Genomic DNA, 26,557 nt, shown 5'->3' with positions numbered 1-26,557 from the left:
TTGTATAATAAAATAAGTATGGTGTTTTTTTTTTTTTTTTTTTTTTTTGCTAAAAAAATAATCAAAAATTTTTGCCAGATATCACATTGGAATATTTTTATTATATTATAGAATTTCTCTCATTCGTATAATCTCTCTACAAAATGTTACCAATCAGCATTAAGCCAAAATGTGAATCTGTGTTTCCAGATTGGTGTGGCAGGTAGCGTGCTTGCCTAAGAAATAAAGGTCATTGATTTGAATCCTGCCTCTGGTATTTGTGTTGCAATTTGTTCAGTATTTTGTCAATGTGAGGTATAAATATTGTGTGATGAGATTTCAACAATCTAATCTCCTTAACAACTAAATATGCACTACTAAGTATTATATTATGAACTAAGATTGAATATTTTGTAGATTGTATGACTTTATATTTTGCAGATTATATACAGCCTAGAAAATATGTAAAATAGAAAGGAATTAATGTTTGGAAATTACTGGCGGAATATATTGCATAAATCTTTCACTGGGGATTCTCTCTCTCTCTCTCTCTCTTTTTTTTTTTTTTTTTTTTTTTTTTTTTAAGTCCAGCTAGCCTATGCCCCCCCCCCCCCCCTTCTTCCCTTGTAAAATCAATTTTTGAGAAATATTCAAGAAGTACCAGATTTTTGAATGTTGGATTTATGATGTTCTACAGTATCTCTCAAATTCATGTTATATGAGAGACTTATGTACAGTTTGAGTAAATTTAATGTTATAATGCATGAATAATGCATTGATTTTTTTTCTGTTCTCATTGTTACAGTATCTTCACTTATCTGTAATTCTTAGGATCTTAAGAAATTTTTGTTTATAGTCCGATTTCATTTGTTACCTAGTTTCATGTGCTCTAGGCTGGTATAAATCTTAAAATGAATCTTGTGCATTCCATAGTTTTTTTTTGTTTTTTCCATGTGTATGCGAATTTTAACATAGTTTTATTTTTTTTTTTAAATTTTAAGTTTTATTTTATATATTTTAATTTGCATTTTTTTTGCACTGTCTGCAATTCACAGTGTGAATTGTGTGCAATTTTCAAGTGAGCAGTTAATTTACATTTCTCCTAATGTTGGAGAAATGTAAATTAACTAGGATTCTAGTTAGGATCAAAAACATTCCAGTACTTAACTTGTTGAAAATATTAAAAATCAAAGAACAAAAAGTTTTTAGACCAAGCTAAAGAAAGCCAACACGAGAACCGAAGCAAACTTTGGGAAACTTACCAGACAAACTCATTTCCCCTACCACAGTTTTCTCCCTGTATTCTCAGTAAACAGATGGTGCATGTTATCGATGGTGGCAATAAAGTCGATAACGATGTATTGACTAGTTTTTTCTCATTAAAAGCAGATTATTGGAGTTCTTGAGTGGGCTGAAATTTACTTACAGGTACACCCTCCAGACTGCCTCAGTCTTAGGATGTTTATCCCCCCCTTCCCCTCTGTTTTAAAAATAGGAAAACAACTTCTACCGAGACAACTGATAACATGCACCATCTGTAGAAGTTGTTTTCTATTTTAAAACAGTGGGAAGGGGGAATAAATACCCTCCAGACTGCTTCAGTCTGGAGGGCGTACTCGTAAGTAAATTTCAGCCATGAAGGCATTACACTCACGAACTCCAATAATCTGCTTTTAATAATGAGAAAAAACTAATTAATACATCATTATTGACGTGTACTGCCACTACCGATAACATACACCATCTGTTTATCGAGAATGCAGGGTGAAACTGCGGTAGCGGGAAACAAGTTTGTCTGGTAAGTTTTCCGTGGTTCTCATGTTGGCTTTCTTTATCTTCACTATTTTTAATTTTATTTTCTAATCTGGTATGTCTGCAATTTTTTAATAGTGGTTGGTGTTGGGTTTTTCAAAACTTATGCAAAAGCTTATTTTTAACTGTAGTTGACAGGAAATAATTATTTTTTAATTTCGTATGTCACTTGTTGAACAGATACATCAAATTTAACATTTTGTTGAAGGTATTCAAGCTGCCAACTCTCCAGATTTATTATTATTATTATTATTATTATTATTACTAGCCATATAGTGCAAGGAAGCCTGAGGCTTATGCTGCACCAGTTAAAATAAATTTTCGTGTTACCCTGAGAGAGAGAGAGAGAGAGAGAGAGAGAAGTAGAAGGGAATCACTAAGAAAGAGAAGATGATGATATCCAGCTCAGTACCCTGGGTGTGCCAAGCCCACACTCACCAGATACTGAGAATTTTCGATCCCTTCTGCTGCTGACTGTCCTAATGTAGATCCCTTCTGCTGCTGACTGTCCTAATGTAGATCCCTTCTGCTGCTGACTACAACTTCATTGTTAAATGTTTAAAAAATTAAAATGGAATGTTTAACCCTTCATTGGACACATCAGCAAAACGAACATAGTTGGTTGCAGTGTATCTCTCAGATACTAGGTTTCACTTCGAAAATTAGGCTGTTTAAAAACCACCCTAGTTTATTAGGCACCTCTGTAGCCAGGTGGGCAGGAGCAGCAGTGTGTAGCACACACTTCTTGATTAGATCGGGGTTCAAGCCCGTGACCACCAAATATGGAGGGTGCAGAAAGGTCAGGGAATGACTACCACATATCCCCGGAGCAATATGGCCTTAGTTGCTAATGCTCCTAAAAACCAAATAACAAACAAACAAACCCTAGTTTATTCATAAATAACATATACAATAGTTTCAAATGTTTATACATTAAGAAATTTTTATTTTTTCATAAATTTTTTTTTATATAAAATATTTTAAATAAAACATTATTTTTAGTCTTCTTGTTCATGGAACAATGCTTTTTTAGAGCATAATGCACAAATCATTTCTTGCACAAAAAAATTTATGCAAGCATACCTTATCAGTCTGGTTGGCTTAGTTGCTTGCCAACAATTAGTGCACTGCTTCCACTTGTTCAGTAAGCTGTGCACTGAGAAGGCTCAGTACTGTGTAACCTTGGTTGCGGGGAAGTTACACCTTGAGGGACTTCACTCCTACAATGAAGTTCTCCGGCCACTAATTCCGCTGAAAGTTTCTTATGAAAGAGTCTGCAGCTCTGTTCTTCTTTTTCATTTCCTATGTAAATCACTTGTGCATTGATTCCGCTAATGTTTAGCATGGCGTAAAATATCACCATCTGCCAATGCCGAAAAGCTTGCACCACATTTTAAGTCACACATATCTGCTCTGCGGTATCTACTCCGTTGCATTATAAAATGTTACAATTTCTGGTTTCAGCTGATCATCTGTTTCACGGTCAATGACGGTGCCTCCGTAGCCAGGTGGGCAGGAGCAGCAGTGCGTAGCACATGCTTCTTGATTAGACCGGGGTTCACCACCAATTTGGTGAACCACCAAATACAGAGGATGTGGAAAGGTCAGGGAATGACCACCGAATATCCCCGGAGCAACATGGCCTTAGTTGCTAATGCTCCTCAAAAACCAAATAACAAACAAACAATAACAAATGGTCAATGGCATCATCAAAATGTAAGGAGGAAATCAAGATGACATTCTTTGATTCCTTTGGTACATAAGAAACAATTGTTGCCTCTTCTCTGAAGCCAAATGTATTCGATTTTTCAGGTTGGTTCTTGGCTGACACACATTCGACTGGGAGTTGTGGTTTGTTTTGTTCTTTTTTATCGTTCCAACATAAGAGAGTTTCCTTTTTCTGAGTTCCAAAATTAAATTGACATCCATAAACCCATTATCCGCCGTAATGTTTTGTCAAGTCCCATGGATAGGTTCTGCCAGTCTTTTGTCAACATCAGCCGGTCTATTGCTGATTTCGTACGGATCTTTGCGTTGCTTCCCTGTGTGTATTGTAAGAGTACAGTACCCTAGCATCTACTGAGGGGTGCCGACCGGACTAGCCGGGTGGGTAAAGTGCCTGCTTGGCAACCCAAAGGTCGTGGGTTCGATTCCCGCCTCGGGCTTGGATCAAAGTACTGCAAAAACCTTGGGAGGTGCATTATGGCCACAGAAGCCTATGCGCCAACAACTACAAAAAAAAAAAAAAAAATCTACTGAGGCATATATTTTTAGTCTATATTTGTTGGGCTTTGAAGGTATATATATTGTTTGAAACTGCATTTTCCTCTGAAGGCCTCTAATTTTTCATCAATAGTTAGATTCTGCATCTTGCAGTTTTCCACAAATTCAGTGAAAATCTCTCTTATGGGGGACAAGGTTATCTTTTTTCTTTTATCATCCCTGATTTCTCGATCATCGAATTTTATACACCTGATAAGGAAATTGAAGTGTCTCTGGTTCATTACTAAGTGAAATTTTTCAACGCCATTTCCATCAGTTCCACATAACATCCAATCTCTGTTTGTTACTCCAAAGTGCTCCAGCCAAATAAAGGCCAATAAAAGCTTTTATCTCAATTTTGTCTATAAATTTGGCATCTCTTTCCTGGCTGTAGTTCGACTGAACAATTTGTGTATTCAACAATTTCATCTAAAATTTTTTCTGTAATAAGGCAGTTCCATGCTTCAGAGGGTGTGCTGGCATTTCTTTCATGACCAATAACTCCAGGCAGTTTTTTTAGAAGATTTTGAGATCTGTGCCCAATTTTTGTCGATCTCTTTACTTTCCTCCACTTTGTTGATTTATCCTTTCCTATGAAAAAACTCTCAGTATCATCTTCTTCATTGCAATGTTCTTCCTGTGATGTAGCGTCTTGTACACTCTCTGAGTTGTCTTCTATTGTTTCAACGTAATCCTCATTTGATTCTGTCCTGTCATCAATGTTTTCGTCACTTACTTCCTCAGAAAACAGCAGGGCACAAATAATTTTGGCATCATTTGCATTAATTGGGTGTACACAATCCATCCCAGCCATCAAAAGCAATACAGCACCACTTACGTGGACAGTTGCACTGTATCTCACAGATACAAATAGCAAACTGAATCCAAACCAAAAGCTTGGGAAAACAAAACCTATTCCAAAGGCTTCCAAGAAGCAATAATTTAAGCTACTGAGAAGCACACATGCACTGCTACTTTGTTCCAAGAAACAAAAAAAACATATGGTGTATGTATCTGAGAGAGTGACCGACGAAGGTTTAAAAAAATTCTTCCAATTTCTACTTAAGTTCTGAATTTTTCATTATCCACTTGGCCATCAAGTGTGCTACTTTGTTGCATAAAGTATATTTACACCAAACAGTATTATACAGGGTGTTTCAAAAGTGATGGTCAATAATTTAAAGGTGAACTGAACAGACTACAGTATGCAAAAAAGCCTAGTAAACTTGGGTCCTTAAGTGAATCGTTTACTAGTTGGGATCCACCACTGACTTGTTTGTTTAGGTTAGGTTTTGCTCATTCTCTGCCTTTCCCCTCTCTCAATGCTCTGAGATGTTGCAGGCATACTAGTACTTGTCAAAGGATAGTCAATATGGAAAGAGGTTACAGTAATGAAGAGTATGCGGACATGCATGTATGGTAAAGCCGAAGGCAGCCCAACAAGCGCACATTCATCAGGGTACATCAACGCCTTAGAGAACATGAGCACTTCGCACATGGAGTACGAGCAGGTAGGCCCAGAAGCATAACACTTGATGTTGAGGAAAGGGTGTTAGAAAGAATAGAACAAAATCCAGGAATTTTGACAATGGGGGGTTGCTCTTCAAGAGCGTGTACTAAGTCATGGTGAATTTTACATCACCAGTTACTGTATCCCTACCATATCCAGCGTGGACAAGGTCTCGACTATACAGACTACCCTCCCTGAGTGAACTTCTGCCAGTGGATGCAGCGACAGTGTGTGTCCTGAATCCCCAATTTTTAAACAACATTTTGTTCGCTGACGAAGCTGGATTTACTCATGATGGTATTTTTAATTTTCATAACCGTTGCGTTTGGTCCAATAAAAATCTTAATGCAATTCACAAGTTACGACATCAGCAACGTTTCTCAATGAATGTCTGGGCAGGAACTACAAGGAGACCGTCTAATTGGACCACACTTTCTGTCAAACAGGCTAACAAGAGAGCTGTACCTTAAGTTCCTGCAGAATGTTCTTCCAGACCTCCTTGATGATGATAATGTTCCACTTGAGCAATGCTAGAACATGTGGTTATGCATGATGGTGCACCGGCACATTTTGCTCGAGTTGTGACTCAGTATCTAACTAGACGGTATGGTCAACAATGGATAGGTAGAGGAGGTGGGCCTGTAATGTGGCCTCCCAGATCAGCAGACTTAAATCCTATGGCTTTTTACAAGACCACAGATATAAAGTATCTGGGGGGTCATGTAAAAAGCTTGGTGTACGCTTCTGACATTAACACAGTTGAGGAATTGCAGCATCGGTTGAAGGAACCTTTCAGCAAATCAGAAATTACCCAGGAATGCCTGAGAGGATTTGCAACTCAATGCAAAGAAGACTACAAAGTTGCTTACGAATGCAAGGACAGCATTTTGAACACCTTTTGTAACAACCTGTAACATGTATCAGCTGTAAAATCCTGTGGTGTTGAAACCAAAAATAATTAAAAATGTATTATCTTATGTTTAATAAAACTGCCCCTAGCAAAGGATTCACAGCTTTTTGCTAGACTAGTACTCCCATAGTCAATGGCGGATCTTAACAAAAAATGTGCATTATCTCGAAAATGATTCATTTGCAGCCTGATGTTCACTGAGACTTTTTTGCTTATTTTAGTTTGTACTTTTCACCTTTAAATTATTGATCATCATTTTTGAAACACTCTGTATATCACCAAATTGTAAGTTTTATTCAGTTGGATACATCATGCATTTTTCATGAGATCATGGATTCCAAAAAAAAAAAAATAATGTGTTTACTTTGTGTTATGTGTAGATGTCATTTTTCAGTTTCATATGCCACCATTTCAAATGTGAGAAATGCAATGTAATCAGATGTTTTAAACACAAAAAGCCATAAAAAAATGGGTGATGTATAGAAATAAATAAATAAATGTTTTTCCTCTTTAAAAGATGATTTTTAATTGGCAGTATATATTAGCTTCATATAGAATATTAATTCAATTAAATACTAAAACATTAGAAAAACTCATGAAAGTCAATAAAAAATGGTGATGAAGTGGCTTTTTTACTTAACTTTTTAAAACCAAAATGTCATTTAAAATGATAAGTGCATGCTTATGAACATTAAAAAACAACAATAAATTAGTATTTAACTTACCTAACTAACTCCACAATTAGCATTTAACTAACTCCACCATTGATTTTAAGACTGTTTCTTAAAATCAATGCTGGAGTGGTGATGGAGTTGGTGGAAAGGTGGATACTGCTTGGAAGGACATCTCCTTCCATCAAGATGTCTGTACAACTTTCAGGATCTGGTGTACAGTACTTTCTGATTGCTGACTAAAATTAATAGCCTAAATAAAATTAAGGCTGAGCTGGACAGGCATTTGGAACGAATGGAGGGATGAAATGGGAGGGTTTTTTTTTTAGCTGATGCTGCTGCATAAGCTTGCTTTCTTGCATCGTCTGCCTCTACTAATGCTAATACTTCTCATGAAATATGTCATCTAAAATCATTTGTTTTTGGTGCTTTCTTTGCAGGTCTTGACAATGTGGTCACAACGGATTAGATACAAAAAATAATTTTGATATATACTTGGATTTCTGGAACGCTTTTGATACCGTTGCACATAAGACTGCTGCACAAATTAGAGCATTGTGGCTTAAAGGGAAAGTTGCTGCTACGGATAAAGGGATGGTTGAGTGGGAGAAGACAGAGAGTAATAATCAATGGACATTACTCTTTCTGGACTAATGTTATAAGTGCAGTACCCCAGATTCCAGCATTGGGCCCATTGTTGTTTTCTATTCTGATGTCAACATATACCTTTCGTCTTCTCAACCTCCAACCCATGCACAATACCAAGTACTATAAGTTTTAATACCTCTCGTTTTTTGGGTTTTCATAAAAAAAAAAAAAAAAAGGAAAAATTACAAAAGGAGACAGGCATAACATCAGCAGTTTTTACCTTTCGAGCATCATTACCAGAAGTATCTCTCTAGCTGATAAGCACGCCGCTGTGGAAGTTGAGGGCTGTGGAGATTTAGAAGGGGGTTTTTCCCAACACATCACAAAATTTCTCTGCAGCTGCAGAATCGACACTGGTGACTTCACCGCATATTTTAATGTTTTGGAAACCGGCATAATACTTGAACCTATTAAATCAGCCATTTCTTGCCACGAACTTGGTTTGGGATTTGCCATACTTATCCTTAATATCTTCATAAATACTTCTTTCTTTTGCTTGAATGACCATTCGACTCAAAGGCACTTACCTCTGAATTTGATTTTCCATCCGTATTATTAATAGCTTTTCCATCTTCGATATAGCATCTGAATGCTGTTTTATGATCACTGTTTATCTTAAATGCATTGATCCTTCTACATGTTCTTTTATATGTGCACTGTTCACATTACGGTATTTTCACGATACCTCCATTTATACCTGTGGGATGCAAAATACGTTTCCAAGATTTTTTTAAGTTTGCACCAGTCAGCAAAAACTTATGTAATGTTGAATTTCCATTAAGTCAAGTATTACATAAGCCAAGGAGTGGCTGTATAGATTATGTACAACACAGGAAATAAGGCGAAGCAGATGTTAGGACTAAAGAACCAACTACATAAATTTGAACTCACCCAATAACATGTATGTGTGTGCATGTCTGTTAGCATAACACTTAGAACATTTATTCAAATCTGCCATATTTACAATGTGATAGTACAGTTACGGGACTTAGAGGGGAAACAGGCATTCTATCTCTTATCAGACACTCAGTCTAAAACACTGATGGATCCAATATCTTTCTATTTCAGAGTATTTAGGAGAAGTCCGGTTGGCCTGCCTCCCTAAAATCCATTCATGCACACCTTCTCGATGGTAAGCCCTGTTATGTCACCTAGCTGGCAGTGAACGTGTAGAGTGGTTCTCTTCAAGAAGCCTGGTCAGTGTGAAGAGGAAAAGACCAAACCAGCACATGACAGTAAGACAAAACAAATGACCCTCAGACCCCAGTGGCTTTCACTCCCCCCCCCCCCCCCCCCCCCCGGGTGAGTTCAAATTTATGGCAACAAGAGGATCAGAGTGGAAGCAGAGGGTGCTAAGAATCTCTGAGTACAACCAGGCTGCCCTGCACGGAAACTAAACTTGGCCTGTTACAATGTAAGATCATTTATCGGTGAAGATAGGATATTAGAACTGAAAAAGGAATTAGAAAATGTGAATTGGAATATCATCAGTTTGGCTGAAACAAGAAGAAGAAACGAATCAGTTATAAGTTTATCAAGTGGAAATCTGTACACCAATGGAAACAGTGAAAGGAGTGAAGATGGAGTTGGGTTTCTGGTCCATAAAGATATAAAAAACATTTTGGAATTCAAAAGTACATCACCAAGGGTGTCAAGACTACTACTCAGGATTTCTATGAGGTACAAGCTAAAGGTTATAATGATTTATGCACCAACATCGAGCCATGATGATGAAGAGGTTGAAGAAATGTACACAGAAATTAAGTCTTCTAGACGATCAGAAAACCCACTACACTATCATTATGGGAGACTTCAATGCTAAGGTTGGAAAGAAACAAAACAGTGCAGAAAGGGGAACTATAGGAAATTTTGGAATTGGTAAAAGAGGTGAAAGACTTGTGGAATTTGCAGAATTTTGAAGATTATCAGTAATAAACACTTTTTTTCAAGAAAAGAGCGAACAGAAAGTGGACATGGTAGAGCCCAAATGGATTAACAACTAATGAAATCAACTTCATCCTTACTACCAGAAGATATATCGTGAATGATGTTACCATCCATAACAAGGTAAATGTTGGAAGTGATCACAGAATTGTAAGATGCACACTTGATATAGATGTAAGAAAAGAAAGGAAAAAACTGACTCGAGTTAATAATACGAAGGTCTTTGAGATAACAGAAGAGGAGAAAAAGCAGTATGTACTGGAAATTTGAGCTTCTGCAGAAGGCTCAGGACCAAGATATCGACGAGGAATATTACAACTTTCTGAAAGTGATAAAGCCGAAGAATCCTATATGTAAAAAGAAATCCAAAAAAGAAAAAAATTAGTCAAGAAACACTTGGCATGATGAACCGAAGATGACAAATGAAGAGCAAGAGAAATGCTGACAAGAAGATAATTGAATATACTGAGTTATGCAAAGCCATTAGAAAGAGACTCAGAGAGGACATAAGAAAATTTAACACAAGAAAAGTAGAACAAGCATTAAGGGAAAACAAAGGATTTAAATCAGCAGCCATGAGCAGTAATACAGAAAGAGAAATGATACTAAAACTGAAGAATAGCAATGGTGCACTTATAAATAGCACAGAAGACATAATTCAAATAGCAGAAGACTACTATAAAGAGTTATACAAGGAGCAAGGGAATAATGCCAGCAGTGGAGAAGATGGATCGCAAATTAGTAACACATACAACATACCTGATATCTTTTCTGATGAGGTAGAACATGCATTGAAGAAAATGAAGAATCAGAATGCCCCGGAGAAAGATGAAGTTACTGTAGAGTTGTTAAAATTGGGAGGAATAGACATGACACAAAAACTGGCAAAACTCTTCATAAAATGCATTAGAAAAGGTGTGACGCCTGAGGAGTGGAATAATGCAATAATACTTTTGCTGCATAAGAAAGGAGATAAATCAGAAATTGGAAATTATAGACCAATTAGCTTGTTATTCCACATCTACAAATTGTTTGCAAGGATAATTACTAACAGATTAAAAAGAATGCTTAATGAGAATCAACCGAAAGAGCAAGCTGGCTTTAGGACAGGATTCTCAACTATGGATCGCCTTCACGTAATGTCACAGTTAATGGAGAAAGCAAATGAATATAAAACACCATTGTGCCTGGCATTTGTGGATTATGAAAAGGCATTTGACTCCGTACAGCATAAGGCAATGTTACGGGCACTGGAAAGACACGGCATAGATACCCCCATATATTGTGATTTTGAAGAAAATATATGAGAATGCTACTTCCTTTATTAGACTAGACAAAGACAGTAGGAAATTTAAAATCGAGAAAGGAGTTCAACAAGGAGACACAATATCTCCAAAGTTGTTTACTGCTGCCCTTGAGGAATCTTTCAGAAGATTAGATCGCAGAAAGGAGTCAATGTCAGTGGAGAGTGCATAAACCATTTATGATTTGCAGATGACATTGTGGTCATAAACCATGATCCCAAAGAATTAGAGGAAAATCTGAATCAGTTATGCAGAGTTAGTAAGAATTTTGGACTAAAGATGAATATGGCTAAAACAAATGTATACCACAGAAAGGGATATAATGATTGAAGGAGTGGTAATTGAAAAGGTGGAGTCATATACTTATCTGGGACAAGTCATTAGCTGTAATAATGATAAATGGCTCGAAGTCAAGAGAAGAATAAATTTTAGTTGGATAGCATTCAGGAAATATAGTCACACACTGCGGAGCAATATCCCAATTTGTCTGAAACGTAAAATAATGAACCAATGTATACTCCTCACCATGGGTTATGGAAGTGAAACTTGGGCACTCAACAAAATAATGGAATAGAAGCTGAGAACTATACAGCAAAGGATGGAACAGATTGTATTAGGAATCAGACTATTAGATATGAAGAGAAAACATGGATTAAGCAGCAAACTCAAGTATAGGACATTCTTATCAAAACTAAAGAACTAAAATGGTCTTGGGCAGGACACATAGCTCAAAGACATGATGACAGATGGACTAAGAAAATAACAGAACGGTATCGAAGAGGAGCTAGAAGACAACAACAGAGATGGACAGATGAAATTCATGAGTTTGTGGGTAGTAAATGGATGGCCATTGCACAAAACAGAAGGAACTGGAAAGTTGCTGGAGAGGCCTTCATCCTACAGTTATAAAGTAAAATAGATTAGATATGGATGTAGTGTGGGTTTGTGTGTTGTGTTGTTCTGGCTTCTTGGCTACCCAGAAGCATCAATCATCTGGAAAGCTTCTTAGTACAGTGGATTCCGGTTATTTGGGCCACCGGTTAATCGGGGCAGCCGTTTATTTGGGGCAAATCTTAAAAAACAGAAACCAATCGAGAAAATAGCCAGGGTTTACTTCGCTTAATTGGGACAAAATGCCGTTTAATCGGGGCAGGAGACCACAGCACTGGAGATTACCCTACGATTGTCTCCGACCGTACCACGTAGTTCGGTCGGATTTCTGGAGGTCACAACCATAAAACAATAAAAACAATTAGCGGTCACCTGTTTATTGGGCTTTTGTGTTAGTGAAATCTGTCATAAACTGATAGTAAACTCGATCTTATTGAATTTGCGATAATACCGACAGTTGGAATTCTGTGGGTTATGGTAAAATGTGTTTACACTTCCATGAAATCTTCAATCATATAAAAAAATAATTTTCATAATCTTCTCTTCATTCCTATTTTTAAAGCTTCGTAATTTGTTACTCCGTTCTCACTTGCGCGTATCGTGTTACTTGCAATTTGTGTGTGCGGTGTTCTTTGTTATTGATTGCTTATCTTTTTACTGTTTTAAATTTTAACCCCCACCCACAAATGACAGTGAACAGAAATGTCAACTAGTTTAGTTAGTATGTACATATTACAGTACGTATTAATTCTTCCGATTATATCGTATATTCTTCTGAATTTCACATATCATTTAATTTTTTAATTGGTAAGGTAATAAAGGGTAAATTTGTGCTTAATCTTTACTTTTATAGCATGTGGATAATATTCCTCCTATTTTTGCTAATTAGAATCGCTGTTTAATAGAATTAAAATTCAATTCACAAACGTGATCACAATGACTGGCGCTTATTATACATCGTATAGTGAACGGTACTTTACAATGGTGACTCCATCGTAACGTGATTTGATTGAACAGTGAACCAATTGTAAAGGGGGGGGGGAGTACATTGTATTTTTAACTATTTACGAGAAACTTCGGATAATTGGGGCAGCCGCTTAATCGGGCCAAAATGCACTAGTCCCGATGTGTCCCAATTAACCGGAATGGACTGTACTTGTTTATACCGCAGGAAGGTGGGCTATGTCCAGTAGTAAAGACAGACGTGTATGGTCTCACAGAATGGGATATTCCCCCACCATCCAACTTTTCTCTGGGAATCAAGTCCTAAGAAGAAGGGGGGGGGGATTTCTGATTATTTTACTTTGTTGCTATTCCCATTTTAGCAATGCAGATAGGCTGCCAGAGCAGATCATGGGGTATTGTCAATGATATACAGGAATTTTGCTAGCAGGGAAACGCTGATTATCCCTTTGTATAAGGCAATGGTCAGGCCACACCTTGAGCACTGCATACAGGTCTGGAGGCCTCACTTTAGGAAGGATGTAGAGTTGCTTGATCATATACAGAGAAGGGCAACAAGATTCCCGAAGAGGACTCCCTTCGTACCCCTCAAAGAAAAGAAAAGAAAAGCTCTGCAAATTACAGCAGCTGGAGGCTAGGCACCTGCGAGGTGATCTAAATGAGGTGTATAAGGCCTTGAGTGTGTTGAGCACACTGGATTCTGATGGGTTTCTTCTGCTTGCTCAGATTACGAACCTGAGTGAGCATAAATTCAAATTGAGGAAAGGCAGTTTTAGAATGGATGTGCAGAAATTTGCCTTTAGCCAGCAGGTAGTTAATTGCTGGAACAAACTTTGATCTGTCGTTGTGGAAGTTGATAGCTTAAATAAATTCAAGGAGCAGCTAGACAAACTTTTAGAGGGAATGGTTGTGTGAAATTTTTTTTTTTTTTTTTTTTACCTGATGCTTGCTTTCTTGCATCACAGTCTCTGTTACTACTACTTCTATTTTAAACTCAAGATTGTCCATTATTCACTTCCTTTCGCTACTCCCAAGCATAAACTTGATACTATATCAGAACCTCCATAACATCGAACAGTATAATATGCTTGTTAGAGACTATGTATATAAAGTGCTTAGCATCATAATACACAGCCATTTCTGAATAAACATAAAATTTTTAAGGTGGCATCGTTTTAGGTTATATCTCATGTTGTGAATACCTTCACAACGAGTTGCCATGATATTGCACTACTTCGAATAAATAACGCTTCACCTAAGGAGAAGACTAATGTTACTTATTCTCAGATAGGTACCACCACCCAGACAGCACTGTTTCAGGGCTATTTGGCCCTTCTTCAGTGAGTGGGTAGGTACCCAAGTGATGCAATGATGGCAAAAACAGTTATGAAGTATAACTCCACAATATGAGAGATGCCTGATGGTGTATGATGTATTTAGACTAAGGCGCATTTAGGGCTAAAGCCTCAAGCTGCGAACAAATTTAGACTATGTATATAAAGTGCTTAGCATCATAATACACAGCCATTTCTGAATAAACAGAAAATTTTTAAGGTGGCATCGTAACCTAAAACGATGCCACCTTAAAAATTTTCTGTTTATTCAGAAATGGCTGTGTATTATGATGCTAAGCACTTTATATACATAGTCTAAATTTGTTCGCAGCTTGAGGCTTTAGCCCTAAATGCGCCTTAGTCTAAATACATCATACACCATCAGGCATCTCTCATATTGTGGAGTTATACTTCATAACTGTTTTTGCCATCATTGCATCACTTGGGTACCTACCCACTCACTGAAGAAGGGCCAAATAGCCCTGAAACAGTGCTGTCTGGGTGGTGGTACCTATCTGAGAATAAGTAACATTAGTCTTCTCCTTAGGTAGGTGAAGCGTTACTTATTCGAAGTAGTGCAATATCATGGCAACTCGTTGTGAAGGTATTCACAATATGAGATATAACCTAAAACGATGCCACCTTAAAAATTTTCTGTTTATTCAGAAATGGCTGTGTATTATGATGCTAAGCACTTTATATACATAGTCCAAATTTGTTCGCAGCTTGAGGCTTTAGCCCTAAATGCGCCTTAGTCTAAATACATCATACACCATCAGGCATCTCTCATATTGTGGAGTTATACTTCATAACTGTTTTTGCCATCATTGCATCACTTGGGTACCTACCCACTCACTGAAGAAGGGCCAAATAGCCCTGAAACAGTGCTGTCTGGGTGGTGGTACCTATCTGAGAATAAGTAACATTAGTCTTCTCCTTAGGTGAAGCGTTACTTATTCGAAGTAGTGCAATATCATGGCAACTCGTTGTGAAGGTATTCACAATATGAGATATAACCTAAAACGATGCCACCTTAAAAATTTTCTGTTTATTCAGAAATGGCTGTGTATTATGATGCTAAGCACTTTATATACATAGTCTAAATTTGTTCGCAGCTTGAGGCTTTAGCCCTAAATGCGCCTTAGTCTAAATACATCATACACCATCAGGCATCTCTCATATTGTGGAGTTATACTTCATAACTGTTTTTGCCATCATTGCATCACTTGGGTACCTACCCACTCACTGAAGAAGGGCCAAATAGCCCTGAAACAGTGCTGTCTGGGTGGTGGTACCTATCTGAGAATAAGTAACATTAGTCTTCTCCTTAGGTGAAGCGTTACTTATTCGAAGTAGTGCAATATCATGGCAACTCGTTGTGAAGGTATTCACAATATGAGATATAACCTAAAACGATGCCACCTTAAAAATTTTCTGTTTATTCAGAAATGGCTGTGTATTATGATGCTAAGCACTTTATATACATAGTCTAAATTTGTTCGCAGCTTGAGGCTTTAGCCCTAAATGCGCCTTAGTCTTGTTAGAGACTCAAATAGATATACAAATATAAAAAAAAAATGATTTGGAGATTTAGAAGTGCTGATTGGAATAGATTCACTCACCAAAATGCTATTTTAGACAAATGGCCCACTCAACTACAAAAGTTGTATAATATATATAAATAGTCAGATTCTGAAAGCGGAAGAAATATCAACCCTTAAAAAAAAAATCTAATGCGCCATAAAACTCTAAAACAAACAAACAAAAACCCTTAAAAAACAAAATAAATTTTGAAAATACCCTGCCATTATCAATCTTATTGCCTATAAGAAAGCAAAAACTGATACCACCAATGTTAAACAGGAGGCTCAGAAAACATCTTAGATTATCTTTGCTAGAAAGAAGCTTATACAGCATCACATCACAAAAGGCGCCTCCGTAGCCAGGTGGGAAGGAGCAGCAGTGCGTAGCACACGCTTCTTGATTAGACCTGGGTTCGAGCCCGTCACCACCAAATATGGAGGATGCGGAAAGGTCAGAGAATGACCACCGCATATCCCTGAGCAATATGGCCTTAGTTGCTAATGCTCCTAAAAACCAAATAACAACAATAACATCACAAAAAAAAAAAAAAAAAAAAATTCCATTTTGCCTATCCATCTCCTCTAACAGTTTGTCTAGTTTTTCCTTGAATTTATTCAAGCTATCCATTTCTGCAGCATCAGACAGAAGTGATTGTTCCAGCAATCAACCACCCATTGGTTAAAGGCAAACTTCCACACATCTGTTCTGCAACCATCTTTACTCAGTTTGAATTTATGCCCCTCATGTGCAAAGTCTGAGCAAGAGGAAGAATCCCATCAGCATTGATCTTCCTCATTCCATTCAAAGCCTTTAACACTCAATCAGATCACCTCATGGGTGCCTAGTCTCCAGATGCTGAAATTTGCAGAACTTGAAATAGTTCTTCGTATGAGCACGCCTTTGTTCTCATCAGCAATATCATTACACTTCTCTGTACCTGCTCCAGCAGTTCTACATCCTTCCTAAAATTAAGCATTGAGACCTCTATGTAGTACTCAAGATGTGGCCTGACCACTGCCGTATATATTGGAATAATCTCCTTATCCCTGCTATCAAAATACCTGAATATCATTGATAAAATCTCATATGCTGTTCTGGCAGCCTGTCTGTGCACCTCAGAGAACTTTATATCTAAAATAGTTGCCCCCAAGTAACTATTTCAGTCAGATATAGTTCAGTTCTTTTCATTTTCCACTACCCTATGTGTAGTACCACAAACTTGGTACGTTAATCTGGGATTACTGCTACCTATACATTTACATATGTCAGTGTTAAACCTCAACTGCCATTTCTCAGCACAACAGCTTAATTTCCTAGATCTTGTTGCAGTAGCATACTGTAATTGGAATTAACCACACTGCCAACCTTCTTATCATCTGCAATTTAGACATTGAACGTGATATATCTAAATTGATATCATTAATAAATACAGAAAACATCAGTGGGTCCAGAGCCAAACCTTGAGGGATTCCATTGATAACCCGAGTGGGTAAAGTACCTGCCCGGCAACCCAAAGGTCGCGGGTTCGATTCCCGCCTCGGGCTTGGATCAAAGTACTGCAAAAACCTTGGGAGGTGCAATATGGCCACAGAAGCTGATGCGCCAACAACTACCAAATCAATCAAATCAAATCCATTGATAACATTGGTCTATGAGGAGCAGCAGAGTCCATTCATGACAACCCTCTGTCGTCTTCTATTCAACCATCCTTTTATCAATAGCAGCAAAATCCTTGATGCCACACTGCTCACTCTAATTTGTATAGCAGTCTATTATGTTCAACAGTATCAAAAGTGTTTCTGAAATCCAATTATATACAGTTAATTCTGATTATTTGGGGCACATCTGGACTAATGCAGTTTGGCCCGATTAAGCGGCTGCCCCAATTATCCGAAGTTTCACGTAAATAGTTAAAAATGCAATGGACCATAGTTTCACCATAGTAAAGTACCGTTCACTATACAATGTGTAGTAAGCGCCGGTCATTGTGATCACATTTTTGAATTGAATTTTAATTCTATTAAACAGTGATTCTTTAGCGAAAATAGGAGGAATATTAAGAATATTATCCACGGGCAATAAAAGTAAAGTATATTAAGCACAAATTTACCCTTTATTACCTTACCAATTAAAAAATTAAACGATACATGAAAATCGTAAGAATATACGTGATAATCGGAATAATTAATATGTACTGTAATATGTATATACTAACTAGTTAATGTCAGTGTAATAAGTACATACTAATGAGTTAATGTCAGTGAACATTTCTGTTCACTGAAATTTGTGGGTAGGGGTTAATATTTAAAACAGTAAAAAGATAAGCAATCAATAACAAAGAACACAGCACACACAAATTGCAAGTAACACGATAAGCGCCAGTGAGGAGTAACAAGTTACTCCGTTCTCACTGGCAGTTCTCTCTCTTCATTCCTATTTAAAAATAGACATGGAGAGAAGATTCTGAAAATTAATTTTTTTTATATGTTTGAAGATTTCGTGGAAGTGTAAACACATTTCACCATAATAACCCACAGAATTCCAACTGTCAGTATTATCGCAAATTCAATAAGGTCGAGTTCACTATCCGTTTATGACAGATTGCACTAACAGAAAAGCCCAATAAACAGGTGACTGCTAATTTTTTTTTATTGTTTTATGGTTGTGATCTCCAGAAATCCGACTGTACTATGTGCTGCGGCCTCCTGCCCCGATTAAACGGCATGTTGCCCAATTAAGCGAAGTAAACCCTGGCTATTTTCTTGATTGGTTTCTGTTTTTTAAGATTTGCCCCAAATAAATGGCTGCCCCGATTAATGGGTGGCCCATATAACTGGAATCCACTGTAATATCAAAATTATTTTTTTCGTCTATTTCCTTTGTTACTGCATATTAATAACCAGTCAAATTTTCAGACAAGATTGCCCCATGATAAACCCTTGCTGTGGCTAAAGTATAACTGCACTGCCTGTCTAGATGATTGTGCATTACTTCTTTAACTTAAGTCCATTATTTTCCTTGGAAAAGAAGTAGTCCTGACAGGTCTCTAATTACTCGGGTTACTATTTGATCTCCCCCCCCCCCCATTTGTAAATTCGGGATACATTGACATACCCCAGGGGCTCACATCTAGTAGCACACCTAGGATCCTGAGCTGGATATCATCATTCTTCTATTACTTGGTGATTCCCTTCTACTTCTGACTGTTTTTTTTCTCTCTCTCTCTCTCAGGGTAACTCAGAAATTTTTGTTTTGGCTGGTGCAGCATAAACCTCAGGCTTTCTTGTTCTATAAGGATGATAATAATAATAATAATAATAATCTCTAGTCCGTGGAGTCTTCCACTGATTTCAAGGATGCTCTCATAATTGTGGCTAATTGTTTGCTTACTTCTTTGCTTCCTCTTTTAATAATCTCTAGTCCACGGGGTCTTCCACTGATTTCAAGGATGCTAAGGGTTTGCTTACTTCTTTGCTTCCTCTTTTAATATAATTGGAATAGATCCCTCAGGTGCCTTACATTTTACTTTAGTAGTTTCTCTTCCACTTTCCTTTCCACTTACAAAGTCATTTAGATCTCTGTTAGAGTTTGATAAACTACTGGCATCCCCTTCCCTAAAGAATTCCTTGTGTGAATGTAGATGTAGAATACTTAATCGGTTTTTCAGTAAGCTGAGCAGGTTCATAAACAGTCAAACCATCGATATTAAGTGGACTGTGATTCTTCCCCTTCCTTCTAGTGTTTATATAAATAAAGTAGCCTTTGCTATTTTTTTTATTTGCACCCTTCACAAAAGAGGTTTTGTAATCTGCCTTCACTTGCCTAATCTCCTTTGTGACTTGATTGCAGAGCAGTTTATTCTACCGTAGGTTTTTGGGGCGCCTGATAATTTGTGTGCATTCCATGCATTTTTCTTCTCTGCCAGCAGTCTAATCAAGTCATCTGACATTCCTTTAGGCCTTGGAAAATATTTCTTAGTAGGTATGAAAAGCCTAGTAGCATTCAAAATTATTTCTTTGAATGCTTCCCATGTAGAATTTGCTGATGGTAACATCATCAATTCTTCCACTGTATGCAATTTAAAGACTGTCTGGGACCACTGTAGTCACCTTTATGAAATCAGAAACCCTTACCTTTACCATTGATGGTAATTACATCTTTAAATAAATCCCAAATCAGTACACTCTGATCACTGCCATCTAGTGGTTCTTTTGTCTCCAGATTCTTATTACATGAATAATCAGGTCAGTATGCTAGTCTCTCTCTCTTGTTGCCTCTCTAACATGCTGCTGTAGAAAACAGTCATCCAAATAAATCTACAAAAGTGTTGCCAGTGTGTGAGTGACCAACCCACAATTTCCAGTATATTTAGATAGTTAAAATCTTCCATTATAAGATATTCTGATATACTGGCGCACTGTATTTCTCTGTACAGTTGATTATTGTACTCATCAGAGTTCATTAGACCTATAACACACTCCTACTCTAATTTTTGCTTTCTCGAGGCTTATGTCACACCATACTGCCTCAACATTACACTCACCACCCATTTCAAATGGATGCATTGCTTTAAATTTTATATGCTTCTTAACTAAAAGCATAACCTCCCCCACCTCTGATTGTGTTGTGTCTATCCTTTCTGTAATTTTGTGTGATTCAGTTCTGAAAAGTGAAGATTTCTAGCATTTTAACTGTTTTGGATATATGTTTAATGATGATTTCATGAACCAAAATATTAGAGTGCAAAATTTTGAATTACCCATTTTTTATATATGCAATGGATTCCGGTTATTTGGGCCACCGGCTAATCGGGGCAGCCGTTTATTTGGGGCAAATCTTAAAAAACAGAAACCAATCGAGAAAATAGCCAGGGTTTACTTCGCTTAATTGGGACAAAATGCCGTTTAATCGGGGCAGGAGACCACAGCACTGGAGATTACCCTACGATTGTCTCCGACCGTACCACGTAGTTCGGTCGGATTTCTGGAGGTCACAACCATAAAACAATAAAAACAATTAGCAGTCACCTGTTTATTGGGCTTTTGTGTTAGTGAAATCTGTCATAAACTGATAGTAAACTCGATCTTACTGAATTTGCGATAATACCGACAGCTGGAATTCTGTGGGTTATGGTAAAATGTGTTTACACTTCCATGAAATCTTCAATCATATAAAAAAATAATTTTCATAATCTTCTCTTCATTCCTATTTTTAAAGCTTCGTAATTTGTTACTCCGTTCTCACTTGCGCGTATCGTGTTACTTGCAATTTGTGTGTGCGGTGTTCTTTGTTATTGATTGCTTATCTTTTTACTGTTTTAAATTTTAACCCCCACCCACAAATGTCAGTGAACAGAAATGTCAACTAGTTTGTATGTACATATTACAGTACATATTAATTATTCCGATTTTCATGTATCATTTAATTTTTTAATTGGTAAGGTAATAAAGGGTAAATTTGTGCTTAATATATCTTTGCTTTTATAGCCTGTGGATAATATTCCTCCTATTTTTGCTAATTAGAATTGCTGTTCAATAGAATTAAAATTCAATTCACAAACGTGATCACAATGACCGCTTACTGCACATCGTATAGTGAACGGTACTTTACTATGTTGAGTTCGTTGTAACGTGATTTAATTTGTACAGTGAACCAATTGTAAATGGGGGGTATGTTGTATTTTTAACTATTTATGTGAAACTTGAGGATTATTGGGGCAGCTGCTTAATCGGGCCAAAATGCACTAGTCCCGATGTGTCCCAATTAACCGGAATGGACTGTATTATATAAAATTTATTACATTATGTAATATATATTTTCAATTTTAAGAAAAGAGTTTTGATAAAAGTATTATTAATGATATTTGTGCAGTTTTCAGAAAGGTATATTGTTATTTTCTCTTCCCCCTCCCCACTACCACCATCAGAAGATATAGTTAACACCCAGTTGATTAATGTCGCCCAGTTAATAGAAAAAGTAGCTTGCTTTGGTGAAGCTTTGGTTCCTAATATGTCTGCTGATCAGTCACAGAAATTAGGTGATTTAGTAGAGGACGAACTGGGACAAATGGATAAGGCTATTGAAGAAGCTGCAGAGAGAATAGCAGTATGTATTGAATTTATGATATTGATAATTTTGCATAATATACGATAATTTCTTAAGTACTGTAGTTGCTTTTGAAATATTTGTCAATTTTATTGCATTTTAACTGGTTCTGAGGAAAATATTTGTTCTATATATGAGTCTAACGGCTAGATTTTTTTTCTAAAACAACAATGCTTTTACTATTCTTGTCTTCTCATCATTTTGTTAACTTAAAAAATCAGAATGATATATTAGTTCATGGTATAGTGTTAATGTATGTTCTTCTGATTTGTGTTTGTTAATGGCCATTCTCAATTCATTTTTTTTGTCCTAATTTTCCACTTTTATTTATAAGAATAATCACTGCTTTTTTATATGAATAATCAACTTTTATATAATAAAAAAAATAAATATAATATAATAAATATTATATTTACAGGGTGTCCGAAAAGTCTGAAACCAATGGGATTTACACTTCAGTCTGTACAACAGGAATTTTTAATCTTTTCTGATTAAAGACTTTTAGAAACTTTCTCTTTTATAATTAACAATAGATGCATTATAGCCAAAGTAGCGTATGCACCATGAAACCTCCACAACAACAACTACTACAGTTTGTACGGATGAAACTTTTCTTTTTTCAAAATGTCATGCACCGTGCCTCTTGGTCATTCTGATTTCAGCACAAGTTTGTCTGACGGATTTCTGTGGGCTGGCACTCCAATTCCAGTGTCTTCACTTACAGAGGGCGACCACATTGAGACTTCTCAGCAACAGTTCCAGTCTCTTTAAATTTCTTCACCAGTTTCCCAACTGAGCTGTGCATTATTGAATTCCTTCAGGATGTCTAGCATTTAAACTCGTCCGACACTTCCCTCTTTGTTCCATCCCTGATGACTACTAAGGACTATCCCCACCGTTTCATCTAGTGTTAATGCCATTTTTCACCTGTAAAGAAAAACATGCTTTTACCATTGATTCCAGACTGTTTCGACATCCTGTATTTCTGTTTAAGTTTATTACCACAAGGGAATAAAAATTTCAGAATAGGCAATAAGGTATCCCAGGGGCTCACATCCGGTGAGTTTGGGCTTGGCATACCCAGGATCCTAAGCTGGATATCATCATCCTTCTTTCTTGGTAATTCCCTTCTACGTCTCTCTCTCTCTCTCTCTCTCTCTCTCTCTCTCTCTCTCTCTCTCTCTCTCTCTCTCTCTCTCAGGGTAACTTTTTGGCTGGTGCAGCATTTGCACCATACATGCAAGATTTGTACATCCAAATTCCAGATATTTTTTATCTTGCTATTTTGGATCTCTATAGTACTCATAGTAAGGATATCTATAGTAGAATATATTAAGATAAGAACCATCCTGTAGAATCACATGATGTTCCAGAACAAATAAAAACAATCTAAAGCAGTGGGTTATATCTATATCAGCATGTTATGGAAAATTATTAGGAAGAGGAAAAGAATATTCTAGACCTGCCCATGATTGGAATAGTATCATCGAGTTGACAACACAGGAAGCCTTTCCAGAGTTGCTGTGCTGTCAACTTGCTGAATAAGAAGTTAAGTGCAGTCACAGTTTTTAATGAAAGGAGTTTTAATTTCAGGAAAGGTAATTACAGCTTAAGATACTACATGATCTCTCTCAAAAGGCATATCAAATTACCCACATCATCAAGCAATTAAAAGTTACTTTTACTAAAATTAATTATACAATTACTAGAAAAATAATTTAAAGGAAAAATATACACAGTCAAAAACATATAAAGCTTTACTGCTCCCATAAATATATTTTAAATCTTTTTAATGACAGAAACTTTCTGTCATTTCATTTAATTTAACAGTCTCTTTGCACTTTGTTGTCTGGACTTTTAGGGAATAAATAATCCATTTTCTTGGCACCACCCACACAAAAAGCTAAAATTAAAAATTTTAAAGAATTTTAAAAACTACAAGTGATTGGGGTAAAAAATGTTTATTTTCAGGAGAAAACATATATTTTCCACTGTTATCTCAACCAAACAGACTTCACAAATTTACTAACAAAAGGCAACAACACGTATACACTTTTTTTTATACCACCTAGAAGGGAAGGAAATAACGAGTCAGTAACTTAGATATTCTGCCCATGTTATTCTGGCACTACCAGTCTCAATATTTTTTGATACAAGAAATGCACAGTTCTTACAAAGTTCATCATGTGATTCTCTGGGATGTTTGACTGCACCTGAATTCACTGCATGAACAGGAAAAGTATAGACAGTGCAATTCTCATTGATTATGCTTACAATGACATCATGTGGGCCATGGTGCATGAACTATATCCCTACAAACACTTTACATGTTGTAAATACTTTATAACTATAAAGTTCTTACAATATGCAACATAAAATCAAGAGGGCGCTCTAGTCGCAGAAGAGAACAGTCGGTGGATTTTTGGCTTCTGTAAAGGGATAAGTATTTAGATAGTTTTACCATATTCTTAGTTAATTAACATACTACATTGTGTTTTACAAAGATATTAGCATTTAGCATTAGCAAGGGCACGTGATGCAAGAAAGCAAGCTTATATAACGTCACCAAAAGAAAAACCCACACACCCTTCTCATTTCACCCATCCACTCACTCTAAATGTTTGTCTTGTTCTGCCTTGAATCTGTTTAAGCTATCAACTTCTACAACGACAGATGGAAGTTTGTTCCATCAATCAAACCACCCGCTGGATAAAGGCAAACCTATCCTACAACTGTCTTTCCTCAATTTGAATTTATGCCCTCTCAGGTGATTATTCTGAAACAGAGGAAGAATCCCATCAGCATTGAGCGTGCTCAAACCATTCAAGGCTCAATCAGATCACCTCGCAGATGCCTGGTCTTCAGACAACTGTAATTTGCAAAACTGAAGCCTTTCTTCATAAGAGCAAACCCTTTGTTCCATTCACTAATCTTGTGGCCCTTCTCTGTACTCATTCCAACAGCTCTACATCCTTCTTAAAATGAGGCCTCCAGACCTGTATATTAAATAGGTTTAGTAGCATTCGTTAGCTTCTTATTTTGAATTTAACTAGTAATTTTTGGAAGTTACGACTCTTGGTGTTGGTGCCAATATTATTGAACTAGCTGCCATATTGTAATCGATAAGAAATAGTGCAACGTATATATCTCGAACTGATAGCGTAAGGTGTAACGTAAAACTAGATAATGTAATACGAAGCAGTCTATTAGGAATCTGTTAGCTTAGTATAGTATTATCAATTAATCAAAAATATTTATTAATCTTATTAAATTCCATTGTTAATTAAACTGTATTTAAATAGAAATCACGACCCAGACTAGAGCTGCGAAGCAAAGATCACAGACTAGCGAGAGTGCTGTAATTCTGGGAAGAAACAAAGGGGGAAATTCTTAAATGCATTACAGACTCAAAAGATGTATGAAATATGAAATGTTTGCTGAACTTTCTAAAACAGGACATGATCTAGCCAAGGAGGATGTCTTTGTGTGTGCTAGATGCCTAGTCTCAAGAAATTAGGCACCAACTCAGCATTCTGATGGGCATCTATGAGAGCTTGAGGTGTAGAGTAAATGCCCTCGAAGAAATTAATATGAGTGTCCATCAAGCTCTAGGCTGCCCAGCTCAATGACAGAGCTGACTCCTGTGCAATCAGGCAACACAGATGCAATCTCCACGGCAGAATGTAAGCAAAGGAACTAGTTATTGTTGGTGACTCTATTGTCAGGGAGATGGGGAATATACTATGCAAGAAGGATAGGTGGAACAGGAGCAGAGTATGTCTGCCAGGGGCAAATGATGACGTTGTAGAGCAGATATCATCTTTTAAGGGCACAAAAGTTGATATTGTTGTACACGTTGGAACTAATGACAATTAAGAGTAAGAGATCTGCAGATTTACTCAACAAGAACAGGTCAATTTTGAAAGAAAGTTGCAAGTTAAGGTTGAATGCGAAAGTGTCTGCAATTCTGCCCAGTCATGAAAGGAGGGAGTATATGATGAGAGCTTTGTTGAGCCTCAAACTCTAATTGGGAGCTAATATTAGAGTTCCAGTAGTACAGCCACTTTCAAAGTCCTGGCAACCCTGCCTGTGCTCAATGTGTGCCATTGACCATGAGAGCAAGAAAAGTTCAGTTTCAAAGCCAGTTTGTACAATTTGCCAAGGAGAGAGCCCTACACATTGTCAAGCATTCCTGTGGCAGAAGGAAAAAATAAAGAAATCCAAAAATTGAAAACAGAGCTGAACATCTAAGAGGGCCATAAAATGCATGAAACCCATAAATAGCAGCAAGTTGTCATATGCCCAGAAAATTTAAGGGAAGTGTGCCACTAGAACGCAAACAGAGATGACCATACTACACTTGGAATCATTTACCTCATGCCAACCATTTACTGAGTTCACTGAAACTAACACAAAAGAGCAAATAAGCTGCCATGCTTATATCCATACTTTCTACACTACTATCTCCAAAAAAAAAAGTGATTAAGAAGGAAAGCAGTCAAACTGTTCTTGTCTCACCACAAGAAGAAATTAATGTAGAGAAGAAGGCAACTGAAGACTCAGTGTTGGAACTTTATATGGAGGAAAAAATGTGTACAGGATAGTGTCCATACTTCGTCAAAAAAAGATAAATCCAAGAA

At 36.9% G+C, this 26,557-nt stretch overlaps 1 protein-coding gene across 1 annotated transcript in view; it reads left to right on the top strand.

Moving 5' to 3' along the window:
* Positions 1–26,557, top strand: part of LOC150085164 (huntingtin-interacting protein 1-like) — a 637,041-nt gene that overhangs the window by 477,185 nt on the left and 133,299 nt on the right. Inside the window, exon 24 of the mRNA XM_090373855.1 lies at positions 21,739–21,917. Within this exon, the coding sequence (XP_090229981.1) occupies positions 21,739–21,917 (179 nt within the window). The remainder of the gene's footprint in view (positions 1–21,738; positions 21,918–26,557) is intronic.

The sequence above is a fragment of the Mastigoproctus giganteus genome, chromosome 5 (genome assembly GCF_048544385.1).
Source record: "Mastigoproctus giganteus isolate SK-2022 chromosome 5, ASM4854438v1, whole genome shotgun sequence".
NCBI lineage: Eukaryota > Metazoa > Arthropoda > Arachnida > Uropygi > Thelyphonidae > Mastigoproctus > Mastigoproctus giganteus.
This window is presented reverse-complemented; position numbering and strand designations above follow the sequence as displayed.